The sequence below is a fragment of the Rhynchophorus ferrugineus genome, unplaced genomic scaffold (genome assembly GCF_030347505.1).
Source record: "Rhynchophorus ferrugineus isolate W39M unplaced genomic scaffold, kcgeb_rfMv2 rfM2, whole genome shotgun sequence".
NCBI lineage: Eukaryota > Metazoa > Arthropoda > Insecta > Coleoptera > Curculionidae > Rhynchophorus > Rhynchophorus ferrugineus.
In genome coordinates this window covers 81,003,769-81,029,994 of record NW_027472581.1, presented here as the reverse complement: position 1 = coordinate 81,029,994, position 26,226 = coordinate 81,003,769, and the positions used below count along the sequence as shown (strand labels likewise).

The 26,226-nt window shown below is 31.6% G+C and overlaps 3 protein-coding genes across 3 annotated transcripts; 2 read left to right on the top strand and 1 right to left on the bottom strand.

The window, feature by feature from the left end:
* The first annotated feature begins 4,254 nt into the window (after positions 1-4,254).
* Positions 4,255-8,346, top strand: mael (germ-plasm component protein maelstrom). The gene is made up of 15 exons (XM_076396478.1): positions 4,255-4,304; positions 4,417-4,573; positions 4,646-4,838; positions 4,890-5,045; positions 5,120-5,253; positions 5,309-5,443; positions 5,498-5,617; positions 5,696-5,884; positions 5,955-6,098; positions 7,486-7,537; positions 7,598-7,633; positions 7,695-7,730; positions 7,795-7,830; positions 7,886-7,975; positions 8,030-8,346. Exons 2-15 carry the CDS (start codon positions 4,448-4,450, stop codon positions 8,158-8,160), a joined length of 1,578 nt encoding a protein of 525 aa, XP_076252593.1. The 5' UTR covers positions 4,255-4,304; positions 4,417-4,447; the 3' UTR covers positions 8,161-8,346.
* Positions 8,336-15,741, bottom strand: LOC143191430 (gamma-interferon-inducible lysosomal thiol reductase-like protein). The gene is made up of 5 exons (XM_076396485.1): positions 15,581-15,741; positions 10,627-10,758; positions 10,393-10,572; positions 10,197-10,340; positions 8,336-8,542 (listed from the first exon to the last, which is right to left on the bottom strand). The coding sequence occupies exons 1-5, from the start codon at positions 15,677-15,679 to the stop codon at positions 8,429-8,431; spliced, it is 669 nt and encodes a 222-aa protein (XP_076252600.1). The 5' UTR covers positions 15,680-15,741; the 3' UTR covers positions 8,336-8,428.
* Positions 15,742-24,849: 9,108 nt separating this feature from the next.
* Positions 24,850-25,641, top strand: LOC143191879 (uncharacterized). Its single transcript, XM_076397321.1, has 4 exons — positions 24,850-24,909; positions 25,055-25,179; positions 25,241-25,394; positions 25,453-25,641. Exons 2-4 carry the CDS (start codon positions 25,068-25,070, stop codon positions 25,553-25,555), a joined length of 369 nt encoding a protein of 122 aa, XP_076253436.1. The 5' UTR covers positions 24,850-24,909; positions 25,055-25,067; the 3' UTR covers positions 25,556-25,641.
* Positions 25,642-26,226: the final 585 nt, after the last annotated feature.

The following is a 26,226-nucleotide window of genomic DNA, read 5'->3' as shown; positions in this document are numbered from 1 at the left end:
TTTTTTTAAAGATATTATGGATCTAACACTATATTAAAGCAATCTCGCTGCAATATATGAAATCAGCTGCACATTGCTAGTCCACACAATTGGTTATAACTTAATTTATACAAAAAAGGGTATATACCATCTCATTTTTCAAACATATTTCTTAAGAGATGTATACCTCTAAATCTATAAACTATTGTGGCTATAGTTTTAGATGTACTATAATGTTATAATAAATTATATTTGATAACATTTTTGTTCAATTATAATATTTAGATTAGAATTTTGTTGTATATCAAAACCAAACTGAACTAAAACTCAAAGTTTATGCGGCAACATTGCGACATTTTGACGTCACAAATGTAGATGACGTATGTACAAAATAACTTTGAATAGACTATACGTTTGATTTCTTTGTTTTTTGTACGTCAGAATTAACAACACTTAGATCGATGATGCTTTGTAACTAATATTGATAATATTTTTAGTCGCAAAACAGAAAGACAGTCTTCTAGACGTCACGTACATAGAAAATAACGTTAAAAATGAACGAACCTGCCAAATAAATCATATGAACCAATCAAATGTCATCACGCATTTTGACAGATTCAAACAAACCAATATAACTGCTCGAACAGGCGATTGCAGCACCATCTGGATAGTGTCCGCCGCGAAGCAATTGTCCAAGGCCACCTATAAAGTGAATTCTCTATTCACTTTACGATTATGTTTCGACTCTGCGTCAAAAAGACATTCGCGAGTCAGATTTAGGAACGATTCGATAAACTTATTAGGTAGTATTCCCCCTTTAAAAGTACGTAATCATTTATTACCTCGAGAAAAGTGCGGTTTTATTTCGCTTTAACGGTATATCATTTGTAAAAAACGTATTGGTTCTAGTTCTTATTCATTGTAGTTAAGAAATTTAGTTATATTTTTATACAGACGCAAAAGTTTTAGATAGTATTAAAATGAAATGAACCAAAAATATAATATCCACTTTAAGAAGTTCAACAGAAATTCAAATAACTTCAATATTAAATCAATAGAGAGAACGAGCAATGCTGGTTTCTGGATTTCGATCGACTAGTTTCCGCAGGTATCGGTATTACGATTATATTGACATAATAAATAACAATCATTGTTCGTTCGTTATTAATCATATACCTTTTAAACGATAATAGCTAAAGATAAGCTAAGAACATAAAAAAAACAGTTAGAAACTATTAAGCGTTTAATCTAGTAGCCTGAGCAAAATATTCGTAAGTTCGCGAAATGACATCCGAGCGAACGTAGGGGCCTGTCAGAATAAAATCGCTTTCATAGTTTTAAAATTTGCTGACGATAACGACTCATATCCATTTAGATTCAAGGTTAGAGCATCAATTCTCATAATAATTAACCGAACAATACTCGAGCACTAATGAAAATTCCGTTTTTTGTCCTAGTGATCGGTAAGATATTGCTAAATATTTTTCTGTTACGAAGTGGGTTTTATATTCGTATGAATAGCGCTGTAATACAATTCAGTCAATAATGTCTTGACACATAATCGATGGAACTTTGGCAGAAATACCGTATAATAGTCCCGATTACCTTTTGACTCGATGAGCTATCAAGACGAGATTTGTTTGTTGTTGCAGATCACTGGTTCACCATGTGATTGTATTAGATTGGTCGGTATATATGTAAGAAACAAAATGATGCCTTGTAGCATATTTAATTGTCGTTATTTTTAATATATTATGAAGCTTTGTAATGGTATTCATTATGAATGTAAAATATCCAGAATTTGTCATTAAAACCAATATATTTTTAATTAATTACATCTTACACTAAATATGATTGGTAGAATCTTAATTTACAAATTAATTTATTAGTCCTGCTCTGCTGTTCTTACATTAATACTCAAGCGAGCCGAGCAAGTACGAGATTAAAATTACTGAAATAAAATAAAACTAAACTACTTAAACTAAAGTTAAGGGTAACATTTTCGCGCTAGAAGAGTATAGAAGTACGTGTGGTTTGGTTCGCATACACCATATCTGCAAAACAGTTACTATTCTTTCTCTCCTGGCACATTTTAACCAAATGCTCGTATATATTCTGAACAATTTTTCACATAACCTAGAGTTTTCGAAGGATAGTATCGAAATGTTGTCTCGTGATATCTCTTCCCCGACCATCAAAGGAATTTTGCGATAAAACCGGTATTTTTAAAAAGAAGTATCGATATTTTTTGTTCGCCGTTATATCGATACATTTTTTTAAACATCGAAGGCTATATATATCGATATATCGATATTTTTCTACTCGGTGGATATCCCTACTCGCCATTCTCAAAATATTCCAAAAATATCCCTTCATGCGGTGGAAGGAGAAGTTCTTGAGAAGGAGTGATATGTATTTCTTTTATCTAGATGTTTTGCTTATAAGGAATATTCGGGTTTATAAAAATTAAACAATATTCTCTATATTTGAGCGGCATTGTACGGTTTTCACGTTAATCACGTCACAAAATGACATATGACAACGTCCAAAAGTGACAAGATGTATCAAAAAGCTTTTATGCAATATATTAACGCGCTTTGTGTAAATGACAAATTCTGTGTATTATTTAATCGTAGGACAAGTTTGGATCCTAAACTTATTTCTTGACTTTATACATACATAATTTTGTATATATTATAACAATATACCATTTAAGTCTCCTTTTTTACAGTGAAAATTATGTATACCATATTATACTTTAAAAACTTTTAATCCATTAACTATTACAGCTTCAAGATTTCACCTTCAATTTTGGTTGATTTTACGCACTTTACACACTCAACACACAGATCAACGGTTTTTAGTTTTCCAAAAAAAAAAACGTGCCAATTTCCACTATCCGATAAACAAAACGGAAGCACATTAATTTTAATCACTGTCAATTTGTTTAACCTATCCTGACCTAACGTAACAAGAGAGGATAACATTAAGTAATACATATCAAATGCTTTAACTATATTATTAATGATATTTCTGTGTTGGATTTGGCATTAAACTAATGTCAATAAAATGTAAACTTTAGTAGCTTTATTGCATTTAGTGCTAAATGGTATGGTTTGTATCCATTCAACGATTCGAGCACCCTTGTGTTATATCCGATATTAATTTTAGGTTGCATACCGACGATACATTTTATTGTGATTATTAAACTGTACTAATACAGTTCATTTGTGCAGGAAAGATTGTTAAGTAAGGGTGGGACTGATCTCTCAAAATATTCATTATCATTTTGTGTATTGAAAGTATTAAACTTGTGCCTATCACTCAACAACATGTTATAGTATTATTCAACGAAAACTGTATTGTAAAATATACTAATTAATTTTAAATATAGACCTAAAATCTACCAAATACCGCATATTTGTTGTGTTTAATAAAAAATATTATAAAGCGTTTTGGACGACTTTTATTTTCATCAATTGACAACCGTCACTACTTCAACTTCATCAACCGTCACACTTCATATATTTGAATCACAGAACATTGAAATATCTGTATATTTGTGTCTGTATATTTTGTGATTTGATTAAATTTTCTGAAAATTATTTGGATTTATATTGCAATTTAATTTATGGTAAGTATATATAGATTTACACAAAAGGCTTAATTTGTCGAAAAAACTATTATAAAATGTATCTAATTGTACGAACTAATTTTTAAACTGCTATTATATTTAATGATTTTATTTTAAATTAATAATGCTGCCTAATGTGTTGCGATGCAACCAGCAAAACAGGTGCTGGAAGAATTTGCTTATTTTTTAAATTCTTTTACACTGATTACAATAAGAAACTATTATATCATATTGCAATTATAATTTAATATATGTTGTAATATATGTATGGTACTTTTTAATTATTGTAAACTAACCAAAATCAAGCATTTTATTTCACATCTGAACTCAGACTACCAGAACTTTTAATATATTTTTGTAATATTTTTATAATGTTAATATTACTTCAAACTTTTTAATTTATTTGTAATAAATATTTTGTTTAAAATTGTTTTTAAAAGGTAGTTGATAAATTGTTATTTTTGTCATCTAATTTTATTTATGATTTAGACAATAATAACATTGGATAATTACTCTTATTTTATGTCTTTTTTAATGACTAAATAAATAAGAAGTAAATTATAAACAAACTTATACAGTACTCAAAACTATAGGCAACCTGTTAATTTTTTATTTGAAAATTCTTGAAAGTTTTAACTGATTTAAGGTTAGGATATGGTTGTTTAGAAAAATATATCTTTTGATATTTCTGGTATGTTGATTTGAATTGTTTTTTTGCCATCAAGAATTTAAAACTGAAATCTTTGGGAAACAAAAAGTTTGCTACTTTTTATTCCGTTGGTTGTTCGTGACTTGTTATTTAGATCGAGTGATTCGAAGTGGACGGTACTGTTGATGGCACCCAAGAAACAGGCGAAACCCAACGGTTTTTTATTGTTTGCTTTGGATCTTCAGAAACAACATAGTATCAAATATCGATCAATAAAAGAGGCTTGCGAAGGGGCTGCTCCCATTTGGTCGGTACGTTCTTGCACTGAAAACAATATTATTTTGTAATTCCATTCTCTAATAATCATGCTATTATATATTTAGACAATGCCCTCTAATAAACGAAAGCTTTACGACGAGAGGGCCAAGCAGATGAAGGGCGGAAAATCTACAAACCTTACATCTGAAGGAGTTTTAGTTGATACAATTTTAAAACAAAAGAAAGAAAAAGATGATGCCGATCAAAAATCAAGAAATGATATATATGAAATGCTATCAGTAGCTCATGCAAAAGGAGGTAAAAAATTCATATACTTTTTGTCTGTCTTTTAATCTTTTTTTTTTGTAGAATTAGCGACTAAAGAGTTTTTTGTAATTGATATTAATGTTTTCTGTCATTGTGAAACTTCAAATAAGTACTATCCAGCTGAAATCTGTGTCTTGAAGTTTAATATCAAAGATGGAGTAATGGAAGATAATATTTTTTATTCCATGGTAGATTCCGGTAAATATTTTAAGATTATTTCATCATGTATCAATTATATATAATTTTTATGGTTTGGTTTTTATGTTTTTCAGGTCCCTTACCTGCTGGATATAAGTGTATTGCCAGAAATCATTCTGATATGACCCACTTGCTTCCTATACCTTTTGAAAAAAATGCCCCCGATAATCAAAAAGATATCTACCGTCGTTTCAAGGCATTCCTTCAAGTAATAATTTGTGGCATCAGGTTAAATTATATTTTGGAGTGTTGTATTATTTCAGAAAGTATCAGGTGATAATATGTTCCCAATACTCTATGGTGAAACTAAAAATGTTGATATATGCACAGAGGTTTTAAACAGATGGTGTGAGGAATTTGACAATATAGAAGGAAAGTATAAGATTTATAACTTTCAGGTAAGTCTTGATAAGAGTTGATATGGAAGGATGATAATGATTTTCACTTTTTAGTATTTGTTGAACACAATTAAAAATGTTATTTCAAAATCAATAGAGTGTATTCCTTACTCTCTGACTGATAGGCTACTGGAGACAGATGTTTATTCATACGTACATGACATTGCATGTAAAGTAAGATAATGATATTTAATAAGAAATGTTTGATTTTAGGCATAAAGCTGTAGTTATTTATTCTTTTGTTACTTTCAGTTTCATAAAACTACATCAAAACCCCAATATTGTTGCCGGTCTGCCGTAATAAGATATGTTTATATACTTTGTGACTGTTGTTGTGACGAACTGAATATTGAACCCATTCCTGATCAACATACTGCCTCAAGTATGTTACAATATAAGGATGGCTTCGTTCGTTTTGGGAGAAGAAGGCCTAATTATGCAGTAAGGATCGAGTTCATTTATTTTGAATTCATAATATTAGTTTCAGCTCATTAATATCTTTTATTTTTAGCCTAGCAATGAGTGGGAATCTGCCTTTACTTCAACTACATATTCGACCTTTGATTCTGATTGCGAAACAGTAGTAGGCAGTAGCGGATCCAGTGTTGTGAGTTTCGATCAAGATTTTCCACCACTAATAGCGTCACAATCAGGGGTGAGTCTTAATTAAAAAGTATTAAAATACATTATTCCAACGATCGAGTAGAAATTGATTACTGAGAAAAAAATTAGGGAAAGTTGAATCGATATATATTTTTTTAAATTTTTGAAGTATCTATTAGATCCAAGGCGTTATTTTCGACCTCAGCTGTGCCACTGCGCGTCACCGTCTCCATTAAAAGGTAACATATCGCCTGATCTGTAAGCACGAGGCAGTAGCATTGTATGGACGGTGACGGAAAACAATCCGATGCGGAAAAAGACGCCGTGTGAGTCTACTTTTCGATGGAGACATTTCCTCAATTTCTTTGTCAAATTCAACAGGCTTTTGCGCAATATATTTCCCACATTTGTTTGTAAGACGCTAAGACTTGCTTGTATTACCCCATGGTAGAATTATATGTGCTCATATAGGTTGATAACTTGGATTTGTTCCCGATAAGCTAATGCATTTAATATAGTTAAGTTCAAGTTGTTTTCACTTAGCTAGTATGTGCGCTTCTTCTAGGCTGGGCGTCGCTCTAGATGTATCTTAGATGCATCAAGATATTTAGCATCCTCAGCTTGGGGAAGTTGAGAATTACTAATATTCACTGCCGGGCATGTTTTTCTACGCAGAGTGAATGTTGCATGGGTAGATTTTGTTTCATTTGCTTTAATGTGCTATGCTTTCTGCCAATGTTATATTTTATCAATGTGTGTTTGGAAATTCTTTGATATCATTATTAGATCTTCTGGAGATGTTAAGATTGCTATGTTACTTGCATATGTTGCCATAATAGTGATTTTTGTGGTTGGTAGATCGTCTGTGTATAGGAAATATAGTATCGAACTGTATACACTATCTTGCGGAATTCTTGAATATATCGGATATAATTCATTGAGTTCATCGACTTTTTATAGTGTAAATGCCTATTTCTGAGATAATATTTTAGTAACTGAAAGTGTGAATGATGGAGGATTTTTTTTTAAATTACCTTGCAACACTGTGTGCTATACTTTACCAAAAGTCTGATATGTCCAAGACAGCAGCCTATATATCTTTTGGCATTTAAGTCCGTATTTATTTTGTTTACACGTTTATGCACTTGTTCTATAGTCCCGTGCTTATTACCAAACCCAAATTGATGTTTCAATTTGGGTATTCAATATTATGAAGCTCTTTATGTACAAACTTATAGGCCGGTAGGAGGTGACATTTTCTGATTAATCATTATTTTTTTAACTTCCCAGAAGCTAAAGTTTCGTTAAATTCTCCACGTGTTCTTCGAATTGTTTTGTTTTGCTACACATTTGATTAATTTAATTTAATAATTACATTGATTAATTAACTAAAGCTGGTAATATTAAAAACAGTGTAAATTAAATATTAATTATTTTAGAATACCGGGACTAGTGACGAATCTGATGGTTGGAAGACCGTTAAAGGAAAAAGTATGTAAAAATGTGGTAAAACCTAATCAAACCAGTGGTGATATTTTTTTATGTTTTCAGCGTTCAAGAAAGGATTACAGAAATCGGCAGTAACAAGTAAATAAAAATAACGTAAAAGTTAATCAATTGAACTAATACTATTTACCAATTCTTTCAGTGCTCAGCAATGGGTCCCATAATTCAAAAGCAAAAAGTAAGAAAAAATCACATAGAAATTAGTCAATAGAATTATTAATAATATTTATCGATAACTTCAGTAATCAACAATGAATCGCAGCAATCAGCAGTAACAAGTAAGTAGAATTCATATAAAACTCTGATGGATTATTAATAACAATGCCTTTTCAGTGCCCGACAATGGATCACAGGATACATATAAACCAAAAGGAAGGGGTTTTTCTAAACATGAAAATAGCGCAGCACTATTGTCTTCTTCCGGTGATATATTCTTAATTTTGAGTTTCGGGAATTTTTAAATTTTTATGGTTTTAGGGCCTTCTTATCAGGCTAACTCTAGTATCAGTACTAGCAGCAGTAGTAATTTTACCCCTTCAATAAAGGGCAGAGGCCGAGGATTTTCCTCCTCAACTATTCAAATGTTACGGCCTGGAATACAATTTTAACGCCATTTAACGTCTAAGCATATAACGTACATGTTATTGTCCTTAATTGTTTCATGTTTTTAATTGTAAATTTACAAATCTTTTACAAAACAACAGTGTTTTTGTTTTTTATGTAACAAGTAATTGTAATTTTTGTTCAGTTTTACAACCTGATCTTTAATTATATTAACGTAAGGACTATTCTAATTCGCAGTTTTATTTTTAACTTATCCACAATTTTGTCTTGAATCTTATACAGTCTATAAATAATGATGATGATAATTGCATATTAAAATGCTATCACCGCTGAATGTCTACATGACTCAGGAATGTTGTTTATTAGATCACAAACTACCTTTCGGAAATCTCTTAAACTAGCGTCTTGCAATTTTTGGTTGAATACCTGAAAAATAAAAGCGTCATATTAGATAATTGTTAAAGGTAGCCTGCTTGATAGACCTGACTTGTGTTGATATAATACATATCTGGGTTATGACATTTGTATAAGCCAACTTGGCTTCATCTGTTTACTAAAGTGGCCTGCTGAAGGTAATGGATATTCTCGTGGGCATTTGTTAAGATAATGAAGAATTTATGCTTAAATTGTAGTGAATATATACATATACAGCTGGCTTGCCTTAAGGATAATTTTAATGTGTTATATGGCATCTATGTGTTAATAACGAAAATCTTTAGAAGATTAATTTGAATTTCGTAACATCTCAGTAAAGATAAGATATGTTATACATTGCAAATTTAAATGATTTACACCTAGCCTGCTTGATGGATTTGACTTCTGTTAAATTTTGGTTTGGAGAGTTAACGATTCGTCATTGTTATAAGCCAACTTGGCTGCTTATTAAACAAATTTCAAGTGACTCAGAGATAATATTAAATTATCTAGATTACTTAGAACGATCAATAAGCACATTAGCTTTGTTAATTACTAAGCTTGGTCTATGGTTATCTATCTGTTATAGCATATATATTTTTGGAAATAGATAGTTGATAGGTACAGTAAATTTTTCTTTAGGATTAATTAAATTATATTGATTTATTTATAGAATAGCTTCATAAAAATGTTTGGGGATCTTTTTGGTAGTTGCTGGGGAAATAAATAATTTCTGTTGTCATAGTAACTAATAGGGCATATTAAAACTGTTTTAAGTTGTAAGGAATTAGAGAATTTATGTCTGGAAATAAAGAAGCTCTATGAATTAACGTTAATTAGGATTTTCTTTGTCTTATCTGATATGAGTACTATGACTATGATGTGAGTATGTATGAGATCAATGTAATTCATAATGTCTCAACGGCCTTTAGATTGTTAAACTAAGTTCCCTTTTCTGATTGATGTTTCAGTTACGTTCTACGGTTAGGGAAGTGGTCCTGATGACCGAGTCATTTTGGGATAATATAGATACATCAAGATATTCAATATCCACACTAATTTTCACTTTAGGTAAATATTAAAAGAATACATTAAGTATTATTTTGCTTAATTGATACTTTTTCTAAAAGGTTGAATGTTAACTTCTGTGTTCATTAATTGTTTTGCTTCATATGTTGTATTAATGACCAAGAATGGGTTTGAATCTTAGTAAATGCAATGGATAGATACAAATAAAAAAGAATGGTAAGTACATTGGGTGCCCTACTTCTTTCTTTTTAAAGAGGCGAATATAATTGATTTTCAGGTTTACTTATAATAATGATCGTTGAATTTTAGAATGGTTATTAAAGGTTTATCATGGTTTCTACATGTTTAAAGTAGGTTTAGCTAAGATTATTACTTTTAACTATGTATTGTGTCTGAAAATTAAATTAAATGAAATTTTTCCTGACATAGTTTGATGCGAATTATAGCAATAAAAATGAACACAACATGTAAGTTGACTAATTCTGTTAAGTGGGTTAGTTTTAGTCCATGTTATAAAGATATGTGAGTCTCTATCCGTTGACTGATGCTCATTACGCATCGTATTTAATGTTTTTTTTTATTTCTCATATACGGTGTTAATTAAATTCTAATTTTAGTGTTATAATGTTCTACGTACCCCATTATAGATAATCGTTGGTATAAATCTTGGTAGTACTGTAGAGGTGGAAAATTCCGCAGCTAGTTGAAGTTGGGTTCCTTCTCCAGTTAAATAACAATTTTGTATTATTTTCTCCATGTTTACGCCAACTCTTTGGGCACACTATAATAGACAAGAAGTAAAATTACGCAGGATTAGTATCTTCAAGTTTTACCGCTCGGCCAGTTTCTTTCTGGTCCTTCCGGACGTTTAGGTAAGACCCCATGAAACAGTTTACGTACTCAACCTGCATGTTCTGGTTGGGTATTCTGCTCAGCACACACGACATGATTCGATTACCTCGACATTCGGAGGGTCCATGTTGACATATAAACTGCGTACCGTTCTCAAAGCTCTAGAACACTCGTCATTAGAAATAAATGAAATTTATCATGTGTTACTGGCTCACCACGCTCTTACCGAACGGGATTAGTTTTATGTTGACGTAAGGAGCGATGTCACGCCAACTGGGATACAACTGGGTCCTAATGAAGTTCAAACTGTCAGGACATAATGACTCAAAGTAAATGTCGACGCTTAACTAAAAGTGAAATAATAAGAACGAGCTCGGATAAGGACCAGTAATTAGAAAACAAATCATATTTAGAGTTAAATGTCAAGCACAATGGGCCGTATATATTTACATACCACATATAAATATACGCTATTTAATTAATACGTATTGCTTAATTGGCGCGATGGCATTGAATAATAAATCATAAGTTTATACAGCGCAATTAATGTTGAAATATCCGGTATTAAAGAAATTCCTTATACGCTACTATTCAAAAGTTTATAAATAATATGGTAATCAAAAAAAGGTCAATATTATAGATCGATTATGAGTTATTACACTCAAATGTCAATCAAACCTAATTTATACATTAAAAATCACGAATTACGTTCCCCCTGGTACCTGCTTTATTTAATTTTTTTAAAATATGTTTTAAAGTCTCCTTTTACCAACTAGGGGTTTATCTGGACTGGACTTACAATTTAACGTGGGCTCCGAACCACGGTCCTCAGCATTAAGCCTACTAACTGGCGAGTGAGCAACTTTAGAAATCATCCCAGAAGATATCGACCAACCCGCGGCTATCACAACAGTAGGAGGACCGTCAAATCGCCTTTACTACTGCGCCACCAAGCCGGCTTGCTTTATTTAATATTTTTCTTTCAGGTACCCCTAGGAGACCACAAGTTCAGCAGCTTTTTACGCAGACGACACTGCTTACTTTGCTTCTTCAAGAATAGCACCGCACATCCAAGGCAGACTTCAAAAACAACTCGATGAGACGGTCCAGTGGTTAAATTTTTGGAGGTTGCAGGTCAACCCACAGAAAACTCAGGCCATCTTCTTCCACAACAAGCGTTTTGCACCGAGCATTTTGCGTCTTAAAATCGAGAACGCCGAAATCACATGACCAGAAGAAGCCACCTATCTCGATCTTGTCTTCGGTTGCAAGTTAGGTGAAACTCCCAGATTCAAAGGTCCAGAAAGGTCAAGGTATTGTCAATTTGCTGTTCCCGCTCATCAACCTGGCCAACGGGCTTTCTTTCTCAATAAAATCTCTCCTGTACAAGATGCTGGTTCGATCAGTCGTTCTATACGGCTCCAGCGTCTATCTAAAATACGTGTCACCTAGCCAGGTGGAACGTCTTCAAGTTTTTCAAAACAAAATTCTCAGGAGAATAATTAATACTCCCTGGTTCGTCAGGAATAATCAAATTCATAGAGAAACAGATGTCCCCCAAGTTCACGATTTTATATCCGAGCTCTACTCGAGACTTTTTTCCAGTCTTCGTCTTTCAGGCAATACATGTATTACCGAGCTGGCCGATATTTTAGGCCAATAACTCATTCGGTTCTTCGTGGCCTTATTCTATCACAGCGGATACTGCCCCGCCGTGCCCTAATTCCAGATTGTCTCGACCTTCTCCGACGAGTGATTAACACAGGTACCGCAAGCTACGTCGTGTGATAACGACACCATGTCCTTGCCTGGCACTTGTGTCTCTTAACGGGGTTACCTGTTATGGGCATCCTCCTTAGCAACAGTAAGAAGTATCAGTTAGGTTCATAGGATCGACTGATAGGGTGGGGTTTAGTGGGTAGCCCAGAGGCAGTCTGCACATAACTAGTCCAACTCATTTATTCCTGCGGTTCTCCCCGACCAGGTATCTGTAACAGAATTCCCCTTCCCGGTTTTAGGCCAACAAAAAAGTACACTTTGAAGTTATTTAGGTAAGCTGATGATGAAAGTAAGGACAGGACCGCTATACCCTTCAGAGGGTTTTGAGGAGTTTTTGGTGAGGGTTTTCTTACCAGTCGTGCAGTGCAAAAACAAACACCTACTTCAAACTGATTACTTGGTAGTAGTTAAATAATATTGTAGTAAATTCATAAAAAGCTTTAGGTAGGTATTAAGCTAAATTGTGTGTATATAGTAGAATATAAAATACGTGTAGTAGATAGGTTAAATAAGGTTTTTGTTTATTTTTATTTAGTATTATTCATAGAGAAATAGAGATTTAACTTCATAGGAAATTTTGACGAAATGTTTCGCGACGTCCAACATGTAGATGTCGCTACGTTTAACATGTTACTTGTTTTATTCGCTAAGCTAAGAGCCGTGACGTAATCTGATTGGTTAATTTCGTTCTATGATTTGTTTATTTAGCACGCCACTTTCAATGTGCCCTATATTGAGAACAGTGCATCATATGGTTAGCCTTTTATAACGTTTATACATTAAATTATTTTATTTTATTACTATATACAAGTCGGTAGTTAAAATGCATTCCCGTTCTAGGAAGTGTTGTGTGACCGGATGTACAGATAGTGAGGAAATGCATCATCCTTTTCCGTTAAAAAAGTGATCTTTAAGAAATGAGTAGAAAACATTAAAAATCCTAAACTGGTTGGATTAAACATGAAACAGGTTTATGATCGTTACCATGTGAGAAATTTTTGTGATACATTTATACTTTCCTTTAAGTACTTATGAACAATTCAGTGATGGTGACAATAATACCACGATCCCAGAATATGTACAAATGGAAGTGGATCAAAATCAAAATTACAAGGTAATTTGAAGGAGACAGATTTCTGTTCATAATTGTACCATTAATTTCTAAACTGTCTTACTATATTTGTAGTGCCTATTTCCATCGTTCCAGGCCCACAACCAGGGTGTTCGAAGCAAGTATCATCGACATTTGAACAAACTCCAGAAGGTAATGGTAAAGTTTGTATTCATTCAGCCAGTATCCCCCTTCCTGCTCATTCTTAGTGTTAATTACTTGACTCTATAACTTCAGTCCAGATGTTCAGTTGTTTCAGTAAACAAAATTTTACATTGTACCGTAGTGTACATCTCCGGTTATTTGTGTGTGATTTTTGTTTACATACAATTATGAATAAATCAGTAGACCCAGAAATTGACACTGATTTTATAGATGTAAGACAATATCTCGTGCCCCAGACTAACAAAATTGTTAGCTATGTATTATTTTATTCAGCGATTTTGCCACGTCGATAATATAACAAAATTTTTGTCAAATGTTTAAAGAAAAGTAAATTTAAATCCCTTCAATTGTACATTCCATAATGATCTTTCGGATAAAATATTAAAAGTACTAACGGAGAGATGGAAGAGATAATATTGATTTGCAATGCACCAAAGTTTTTTGCTTATGGTTTTATATATATGTATATAATATTTATATTTTATAGATATATTTATTTTTATATTAGATTTATATTTTGTAGATAAATTTACATTATAAATTTATTGTTATAGTTTATATTTATTTATTTTTACAGATTATATTTATATTTATTTATTTTTAAAAATTATATGTATATGTATATTTAATTGAATTGAATTTAATAAATTTATTTTAGAAAATAATTGTTTTTTATTTAAATTTTATAGGTCAATTAAACATGACGTCAAAGCTGTCACACAAACATTAATAATGAGGCAATCAAATGTCTTCACAGTAAAATATTTTTCTTACAGGTGCCTATAATGGAAATTTAAATTGACCAATCAAATTACTTGAATGGTCCATTATGGCTCCCTCTAGATGTTGGGCAAAACAAAACTTTGCTCCAGAGTCCCCTATTGAATTGCATCTCTATTACTCTATGGTATTATTACACATTACATTAGTGTTATTACAACGATTATTATGTACATATTTTATTTTAAAATGTTCTTTTTTATTACAAATCAAAGTTTGATTATTTTTAAGTCGGTTAAATTATTTTGTTAAAAATATGTTTTGCATCATATATTTTAGGTGAAAAATATAGATTCTTCGAACATTGTATCAATTATTTTAATTATTTACTTTATAGGCCAAAGTTTTAAACAATGAATAGTTAATTTAATTATTGCAAAACCATTCCTCTCTACATGCTGTTTATTACTGTTTTAATATACATGCTTTTAAATACGTGGCACTACTATCTTCATAAGAAGTGAAACTTTTGTGGAAGGTCTGGAAAACAACCTTTCTGATTTTGCCGTTGGAGCAGCATTTCACACATGGCTCAATGGGTCTTGGCTTCAACTCCAAACAATTATGCTTATTATTCTTGCATTTTATAGGAATCAATATCGAGTAATACATTCAAATCCCCGTCTTCTTTTTTTTAACTGTTCAGAATGCTCTTAACCATTCAGAAACCATTATTAATATGATGAAATCTATGGAGCATGGGTGTCATAACCTTCAGATAGTCTTTATTCAGCTGCCTCTATCATAAGTGAGCACTAATCAAAGTCGTTATATTATATAAATTATCTAAAATGTTTATAAACATCTTATAAATTAACCTAAATGTAATTAATATCAAATGTTAATAGGAAAAATTTTGTTTTTATTAAGCGTTTAATTGAAGAACATGTTATTTAACTTTTTTTGATAATTTTAAACCTCTATGTTATAAAAGAAGAAAATAGCAAATTAAAAAAATCATAAACAGGGTTAGAGTGACATATGACAGTGTCAATTTGACATTACGCCTTAAAGGTGACTTTTCAAAGCGTAAAAACAAAATATATTAAATACCATAACAATTTTAACAAGAATATAAATGTGAATGATATAATACATCATATTTTAGAACATCACTTTTTTCTAACGCTTTTTAAAAATTGAAACCCAGTTTTTTATTGTTCTGATATTTTAATAAAACTGGCAGTTCAAAGATGACAACTTCCATTTTTGTTTTTTTGTAAATTTTAATTAAACCTGGTGTTTAAAAATAAATTTACTCTATAAAATCGCAATACTTTTTTTGGAATAGCCAATTAATGATAATATACTATTGATATTTATATTAAACTTACCTTTTCCTTCGTACTGGGTGGCCTTTGTTTCATGCGAACCTCGGTTGCCGCTATTAAAATCAAAACGGCCATGAAAGACAATCTGCCTGTCACTGACATATTCACAGTTTGCACTACTAAGAGTAATACTGAGCAACTAGATTAGAATAGTTTTGTTATTTAATCGCCCATCTAAACCGCATTACCTTCGACTGAAGAGCTCGTATAGCGGGAAACAAACCACCTGTTTCACCATTTGCCTCTTCGAAAAATTAAGGAATTTGAATAGGAACGAAATAACGAAAGGAACTAGAATAAATTAGTCTACAAATTAATATTCACGCAACAAGATACAGTTTGATTTATGAAATTCGCAGAGGTCGAGCCAAATTCCTCGATGATCGAATCAGATTTGAATAATTTGTGTGTTATGCAAACGACTCGAGTTTAACGGACAACGAATCTATCTCGTCGACGGGATCGGCGCACTCTAAATGATACGAACTCGTCGGATCCCAAACTTTCTCATGTGCATTCAATTTGTGTGCTAATATCGATTGATTGAAGCCTTTAATGGACTCTTGTTCTGCGACAGTTATGACATACATTTTGTATTATTCGGTGTCGTTATTAACGGCACTTTTCCTTTCGAACATGTATGCACGTTTATGGTCAAACTTTCACTGTCACCGATGACATTTGCATTATCTATTAGGCGCGTGAACGAGTAATAATGTTTTTTAAAAATATATTTGGTTGAAATAAATTTCTAACATTAATTCATGTTTTTTTTAGAATAGTAGGTGATAATTAACTTGTATTAAAATTAGATAGGATTGGTAGTACCGTCTAGTACAATGGCTGATATTTTCCTTCTCTATATATCCAAATTAACATATCAACAACGTTTGCCAGTTAATAACCTCTAATTATTATCACTAACATTTTGATGAATTTTGTAGACATTTGACAACAAGGTTGACCATTAGCAATACAAATCACAGTTTACAGATTGATTCCGTTACATGCTCCAACGCATTAGACAGCTTTCTGTCTCTTTTTAATTAGGGTAAAATGAGAAGGAAAAATTCGCTATGAGTTTAAAAGAAATTTTGCCTTTTTACACGCTGCTATTACCAGTATATTCGACGTCATCTATAACGTGCATTGGTTGTTTTATTGGAGGGACTATAGCTTAGTTGGTAATATAATTTAGAGAAGTGCATACAGCTGTGCATACAAAAAAACGAAGACAGCTTGATTATGAAAAATGTCTGCACTATTCTAGATGATATTCCGGAGGATTATTACTAGTTGCAGAGTTGTGTAGCTTTATTTGAATAAAATCGGAAACAAACAAACATATTTCTTAATAACAATAGCCGAAATACAAAATCGGACAACTTATTATGACTAAATATAAAATAATTTAATATGCAAACATACTACAATATTAAAATTATAAAATACCATTTGGCAATATGAAGACGTAGCGGTTTACCAATGGGATATGATTTAAATAATATAAAAAGGACGCTAGCCTTATCCAGACTTCTACCAGGGTTATTTCACGCCAGATTTTACAGTATCGCCTAAAAACAACTATTAAGCCCAAAATATCTTAAATTTATTCACAACTATCTTTTTTTCATCCTAATTTGGATATTATTGAGTGAAATATCTACAAATTTGGATTTTTTATCTATTTTGACGGTTGGTTTCTATTATAATTCAAATCAAAACTAACTTGTGTAAACGATAAATTCTTAATTAATTTCAAATTCACCAAAAGATCAATAATTAAAATAAAAGGTCTAAACTGGTCAACGGTTTATTCTAAACCATGGAGTATATATATGGAGTTTTTTACTTAAACAGGCGAAACCGAGGAAATGTTTTGCTTGATCCAACTAATGCTGGCTCTGAGATCACTTTTTTGATTGGTTCATTTGAGTTGGCCCACAAAGGCCTTTCATTGGCTTATTTCTATACTTGATTGTTTGTTTCAGTTTGTTTATGGTGCCATTTTTTTGCCTGACATAAAGTACCACCAGCATTTTTGTGTCTTAATTGTAATTACTATTATTTGATTATAATGTATCTTCATTTTCAAAAGTGTTGTGTAACCAGTGTATGTGTGAAAATAAAAAAAGAAGTGTTGTTTTCCTTGGAAGAAACAACCCAAGTTAGCTAGATTAAGAATGTGTGTGTGATTTAGCATTGCTTTTCCCTGGTACGTATACAATGATTTATATAGAGCATTTCTTTTCATATATATTGTTATTTACAGGAATACAACAGAAAAATTCATGAAAATATTACCTACACTTCCAAAATCTAAAATGTGTCTAAATTGGGTGATGGTAAAGTTACATTGAAGGTAAATGCGATTATACTACATAAAAAGTTGTTTTTAAAGTGCCATCAATTAGAAACTTAGCATCACGTTAGACAAAAAGCAAAACACTTTAGAACCAAAATAAAACAACTATACTGGTTAGTCAGAAGAAACTCTCAACTTGATCTAAAATCAAAGAGGTTGATCCTATAGTATAATTATAAAGCCAATTTGGACCTATGGGGTGCAAATATGGGGTTGCACTAAAAATTCAAATCAACTAGTCATACAGCGCTGTCAAAACAAGGTTCTTCGATTGATTACCAATGCCTATCGCTATGTAACCAATGAAGAACTGCACGATGATTTGGAAATCAAATGGATTTGCGAAGTTATCCAATATTTCGCCTTGAAACACGAAAGAAGATTATTAAATCATACTAACGTGGAAGTAATACAACTGCTGGACAGCGCGCAGGATGTCAGGAGATTGAAACGAACAAAACCATACAAACTTATATAAAGTATATACATTTAGTGTAAACTATAGCTAGAAGTTAATAATTAATAAATAAATAAATTTTCTCACACTCGTCTTGCTTTTTAATTAATCCAAGTACATAGGAAAAGTAGCAATAAATTAATTGAAATTAAGATTGTACTAAGCGTATCTAATAAAGATGTTATAAAAAAAATTAGAAACTTAATTATTATGAAGGGGTTCATTTACTTGTAACAAATGTATGTTGGATAAAATACTTATAATGAATATTTTGGCTTAAGGCTCCTTAACCGAAATACCCCTTTCAACAAGGATGTTAAGAAAATACATTAATACAAAATAATATAATACAACTTGTAGACCAACAAGATGAACTTGATTTTATAGACAAGAGACCACCATGCTTGTTTTATTATATTGTTAATAAATCCTTAAGCTGTCTCTGTAATTCCTCGATTTTACCATAATAAGAGCACATCAGTAATTTTGGTATATATCATACATTTTAATATTTTGTTGCTGTTCTTTAAAGTATTACTTTTTGGTATGTTTTCTCCATTCTGATGTGTCAATTACGTATCTCCAATCAGACAATTTAACCATTTTAATTATCCATTCCACAACTCTGTTAAAGAAATAAATAATTCCACAACCTTGTAAAAATAATTATAAATTGTTTCAATACATTTTTGTGTTGAATAATTAAGTAAAATATTAACAGACACAGTCATTTAGCTGTGCTGCTCTGCTTTCAGTATGAGGGAACAAAAAGATAGAAGCTTCAATACATCTTATTTAAGTTGATAGCATTAAAGAAATATAAAAAAGAGAAACTGTTTAATATAGATTGCACCCATTTTTTCCAACAAATGCTTTTTTAAAGTGATTAGAATATATGGAAGCACCTAGTTACATTAAAAGGAACTGATGTATTATAATACTATAGCCTATCCAAAGTTGGTGTGAACATACGTCATCTCAATTTATAACGTTAAAATGGTACAACGTTGCCACATCAACTCTGAGTTTTAGTTTATTTTGTCTTTGACTTATAACAAAATTCTAATCTAAATAAAATAATGAAACAAAAATGTTATGAAATATAATTTATTTTAATATTATATAAGGTAGGGTAAAAGTCCCGTTACCATTTTGATTGCGCGCCATCTTGGTTATGTGATGTTTAGCTCAGTTTCGCTTTAGCTATTGTATTGGTAGACGCCCAAATTTTATTATGGATAAATATACGCCACAAGATCATCCATAATAAAATTTGATGACTTTGACAGGCTCATTCTTTTATGTGCTCGGACTTATCAGACAGCGTTGGGTCTCCGTTTGACTAGAATAAAATGAGAAGAAAAATATTGTCTGATTCTAAAAGAAATTTACAAATTGCGGCAGGCAATACATTAAACATTTGAATGACGTATGTTCACAGCAGCTTTGGATAGACTATATGTAATAGTTTTTCAATACTAGTTATTCTGCTTAATTAATGTGATGTTGAACCTGTACTTTTCAGGACTTTTTGAAGGTTCCAAAAAAGATACTCCATGATTTGGCTCGAATGAAGAAGTGATGTTAAAATTAAGGCTTATTTTGGAACGCAATGAAAGAAGTCTTCGAATATATTGCTGTAGTGAAATTTTTATGCGTGGAGTAGTGATTTATTATAAAAATCTAATTTGTTAATGATCTTATTGTAACAGTCAACAAATTGAGTGAAAACCGTTGACTTATTGATTGTAGTGTCAATAAAGTTCATTTAACAGAATATTTAAAAAAATTTATCACTCCTGATTCACATGTAAATATAAATATTTATAAAACCATAAAAAATGATTGTTGAGATTATTAAAAATAGCAAATTTAAAGTGAATGCTGTTCGACCTGACGTTTTTAGCTTTACGATGATAATCTATATAAACAAAATTTTAAATATTCGGTCTTTAAAATTCTTCGAAAGTCTTTTAAATTTGTAACCCTATTTGTGTGTGCTAAAATGTTAAAAAAAATTTTCCTTTTAGTGTCTTGTTAAGATTACGCAGGCTTGTGGTGGTAGATCCAAGTCTTATATATATTGATTTTGTTTCTATTTTTTATATTTTAGACTCTCTATTTTTATCAACTAGGGATTATTTGGACTGGATCTGTTGCTTTGCGTGGGGTCCAAACAATGGTCCTCGACATTAAGCCTAGCGACTGGCGAGTGATTAACTTGGATATCACCTCAGAAGATATCCGGTCTTACCCAGTCTGGTTACCGGCGTGACTGGGATAATTTTCCTTACAGAAATTTGCACTCTTGTCAATGGATAGCCATAATTATACTCACAAATATAAATTACAGACTATCGCAAGAGTAGGAAGACCTGTTGCTTTGACCACTACGCCAACCAAGCTAAATTTATTCTGTTCAAAGTTACATGCTAATGTGTTTGTGTTATTGCTAGAGAAGTCAGCGGTGGTGTAGCAGATACTAGAGGGAAGTGAACAAAATATGATGATAGTTGAATGCAGGCGGACTAAAATAAGATGAAGAACCTTTCAATATAATTTTATGTTTCACATTTTTATGGTTTACATGCACATATTTCGCTGAGAAGGAAATTTATTAAAGGATATTGTTTGTATATGAAAAACAATTCAAAACAATTTTTTTATTAATTACATCTTACATTAGATATGCTTAGTGCAATCTTAATTTACAAATTAATTTATTACTACTGTTCTGTTGTACTTGCATTAGTAGTCAAGCAAGGCGAGTACGGGATTAATACATCAGTATGTATTTCCCAAATTTAAATGAAACTAAACTACTTAAGCTTAAGTTAAGAATACACTTATGCACTAAACAAGTTCATGTAGTTTTGTTGACTTCAATCTTCTGATTTCCTGCGCGTTGTCCAGTAGATGTATTGTTTCCACGTCGCTGTGATTTAGCAACCTTATTTCATGTTTTAAGGCGAAATCTTGGATCACTTCGCGTATCCATTTGATTTCGGCATCATTGCGCAGCTCTTCGTTGGTTACGTAATCGTATAGTCCTTTCAATGAAGCAGCCAATGCACGTCATCAGCACCGTTATTTTTCCGATAATTTCTGGGATTGAAAAGACTCTGCCTATAGTTTAGATTTCTCCTGATCTGTGACTGAAAATTGCTAATTGTTGTTTGATTGCCTTGGCCAGTTGTTGTTTCTCTATTTTAATCAGGATTTCCTTTGTCCGTGGTATTGTAACTTGAATTCAGGGTGATTTCTTAGGTTGATATTTTGGTATCGTCTGTGATTCTTCATCCAGCGAGCGGTTTAGCCTTTTTTCCCGTAATTTTTCTTGATTTTACCTTTTCTTCCTTCTTATATCCTTCTTATCTTTCAGTTGTTTAGTTTCACTCTAAGTAAGTTGTTTTTTTATATCATTCTATCCCATTAATCGTTTAGTTTCTCGCTATGTATGTGAGTTGATTTTTTGCCAGTCGTATATATTTGTCTTTGTCTGTTTGGCACGGTGTTTTGGGTCAAACAAGAACAATTTTTATCATTAATAAATGGTCATTTACGCTTTCAGTTGTTACACTTGCAATGTTCACTTAACTGTACGGCTCTACTGGGGTTTTTACTTTTTGTTACTAGCATTTTTTATGACATTTATAAGACACCCATGTGGTGTGCAGTGTACTACAGACACGGCTGTACCCTACCGGTGGTCTGAAATGATTTTTTTTAATACTCTTAGTAGTTCCACAATCTATCTAGTGAAGTCTACGCACTTCATTGTCACTTTGCATATTTAGCTGATTAGCGAGTATATTGGAATGCACTGACACTCTTTCGATGTACTTCACACAAACACGTCGAATTATACTCGTTATTGGTTCTAGAGGAATATCGGGTTGTATTACTTCATTTGAAACATAGTACGGAGCATCGACAATGGCACGCAACATTTTATTTTGAAAGCGTTATATGATGGATATATTAGACTTATTAGCGGTTCCCTATAGTTGGATTCCATATGACTAAATAGGCTTTAGTATAGATTTATACAATAATATCTTGTTATCTAATGATAACTTCAATTTGCACCCGATAAGTCAACGCATTTGGTGAGTTCAAGTCCAAGTTGTTTCAGTTTGGCGAGTAAGTATTTCTTCCAAGTTAGGCGTCGATCTAGGTGCATACCAAGATATTTAGCATCGTGTTCTTTCGGAAGTTGATAATTATTCATATAAACTGGTGGATATGTTCTTTTATGAATCGTAAAAGTTATATGATTGGATTTTGTTTCGTTGGCCTTTATATGAAAATAAAGAATTCGAGTCTGCTTTATTTGGTACAAAGCATACAAAATGATAAGATGGGAATAGAAACTATCAAACACTTAGCATTACATTCCTTGGAGACAATGCGGGCTTTAAACCAGCTTGTGAAACTTCTCTGTGCTTTGAATACAATGATTTGTATATTATTTTATTATGTAGAAGTGAAGGAAATGGTAGCTGAAAAACGGAAATTATGAAAAAAATGGCAACATAACAGAACATCTGAAAATAAAAATAGTTTAAAAAATATAGCCTAAAGACTGATAAGTTTCTCTTTTCATTGCAAATTAAAAACCAAACCATAAATGACTATCTGAGAAATTTAACAGATGATAAAGAAACAACACACCGAACTATTAAAATCCTACATAACAACCAGAATGTTTAGAGTCAAACAAGAAGAATCTTACTCTACAATGAAAGAAGCTAAAGCAGGTGTACCATAAGCAAGTGTACTGGGACCAATGCTTTATCTACTCTATACTTGTGATATACCACAAATGGATAATATTACGATGGCTACATTTGCTGATGATACTGCGATTACAGCTGTTAGAGACAATAGTAAAGAAGCCTCACGTAAATTACAACAGGCAAGTGAGTGAATAATTGGACACAAGTTTGGAAAATAAGAATTAATGAAAGTAAATCTGTACATGTGCAATTCACCTATAAACAGACTATATAAGCACCAATAACATTAAATAATACTATAATTCTATATAGTAACAACACTAAATATCTCGGAATAAATCTAGATGCAAAACTTCGCTGGAAGGAACATATAAAGAAGAAAAGAAAAGAACTGGAATTGAAATATAGGAAAATATACTGGCTAATTGGAAGAATATCACAATTATCAGTACATAATTGCTATTATATAAGCAAATATTGAAACCTATATGGACATATGGAGTTCAATTATGGGGATGTTCTGCAAAAAGTAACATAAATAAAATACAAATTGTTCAGAACAAAGCCGTGAGAGGTATTGTGGGCGCACTCAAATACTATAGGAATGATTACCTACATCGAGACCTTCAGATACCCACAGTGAGTCAAGAAATCAAGAGAATTGCAAGGGGGCGTAAGGAAAGACTCCATTCTCATGAGAATATTGATATATAGCAGCTTTTGGATACCACCAGAACAGGACACAGACTTAAAATAATGAAACCATCTGCTCATGTGTAGTGTTGTGTAGTGAGGTGCATATAATAAAATATACAGCAGTGACATGTATAAATATTATTTCACCAGAGACAGAGATAGGGTCGATAGGTCCTCCTAGTTATATACCTAGATTTAAGTTATCATAAAGACAAATTGTAGATTAGACGGAAACGACTAGTAACAATGTAATAATTAAATAATAAAAAAAAATTTTGGTAAGTGATCCAACTTCCGATGTCCATAATCATTCATCAAGCTTCAAAATCTATTTTAAAGTTTTTACAATAGATGTTCCTAGGTAACCATTTGTGTATCCATTTGTATCCAACTTCATGTTGAAGCCTTACCAATAGAATCTTATGACAACCATGCTCCATCGATTTCACCACGTCAATACAGATTTTGACGTTTTGAAAATGGTGATTTTGATATCGAAGACAAAGAACGTTCTGGATAGCCAAATAAAGCTATAAATTAAAAAAAAATCCTTTGAAGTTAATTTATAGGCCTAATAAATAATTTGGTTTTATTTCGTTTCAGTCAATTCAATAATTCACCGTTAATTCATATGGAAGCTAATTATCGAGCATGTTTTGGTATTCAGCGTTATGGAAAAGGCTGAAAAACGGAAATATTTTCTCTATCTTTAAGTAAGCAATGCAACTTTTGACTGAGAAAATATGCCTATTAATTGTTTCCTTTCAAAAGTTGTTTTCAAAAAATATCATGATGAAATGATTTAATATGATCAGTAATTAATAAAAGCTGTGGATACATATTTTTACTACTTTAACTCATATATGAATTTAGTTTGAGATGACTTTTGTCGAATTATTAATACGTAGCAATATTGATATAATGATAAAAGTCATTTGTAGGATGTTTAAATATTAGTACAAGTTGTTAAAGGTATATATTGGTGGAATGGTAAAATTTCTTAGATCTTATCAAAATTTGAGTTGAGATGGTGGTTTGTTTGACTAAATCAGGGTTTGTGAATCAATTAAAACAGGTAACTATATTTGTATCTATTCACAGAATGTACTAATTTAATATTTTTTGACAACCAATAATTGACAAGTAAAACTTATCGGTGATATCACCTGTTGTTTTATCATCTTGTTGTAAAGACGCTTTGAAAGATTTCTTTGATATAGATACTGAAAAAAGATGGAAAGACACTTGTCATCGCCACAGGTAAGGCAAGCCATACAGAATTCTCTAGATGGTGGCCCCTCTACAATCAGTGAACCTTTACCAACGGAGAAGGGTGAATATGTTGGTATGAATTATATATTTTACTTTCAGTTTATGCTGATCTCTTTCGTCCATTGATTTTTTAGAAATTATTGTTACCAAAGCGGTAGCGCCGGTGGTGTATGGATCTAATCCCGTTACCACAAGATGCCCTTTTTGTTATAATTCTATGACAACATTGGTAGAAACTAAACCATGTAGCAAGACACATTTATTGGCTATACTTCTGTGTCAAGTAGGGTGAGGAATTAAAGAAAAACTTGTATTTCTTCACTTCGTTATCGACTTCAATTTATAGATGTTGCTTGTGTTCCTGGTATCCATATTATAACGATACTTTTCAATCCAAGAAGCATTTCTGTACGTCATGCAACTCTTATTTGGGTGAATATAGACCCTGACATGATCATCATGCAGTTCTAGTGAAGTATTTCTTCAGTATTTTATATAATTAAATATGTTATTATAATGTTAGCTTTATTATTGATTTGGCAATAAACTATTATTTCTTCTCTCTGTTTATTTACACATATACACGCACATTTTATTCGACAAACCATTTACAGATTACGGAAGCATTTAAAATTTTTTTTTTGTTGTTTTATTATATGATCGTATGTGCTCGATCCATGAAAAGTAGTTCAAACCATAGAATAATAGAAAGATTACTGATACGGTCGCTGCAGAAACCTTTAAAAGATATCTCTTAAAATTGCGTTCTAATGACATGACATAATCAAGGAATAAATAAAAGAGATAGTTTAGCAAAATCTACTAACACTTTTAAACCAAATATTTGCTTTGGTTATTGACTATATAGAGATAAAATTACTTTTAATGATATGATAATGATATCCAGTCTCTTTAACCCACTCATATCGATAAAGCAATCAAAAACTAGCGCTGATACTAGAATAACAACTCAAAAAACCTACTAAATAGTTCAAAATGTCGATTATAGACTCGTCCATGAATTTAGTTCTATAATCGCCAGCTCAGTTCGAGAACATAAATGAGAAGTTAAGGGCAATTTTTTTTTTTTTTTTTTTTTTTTTTTTTTTTTTTTTTTTTT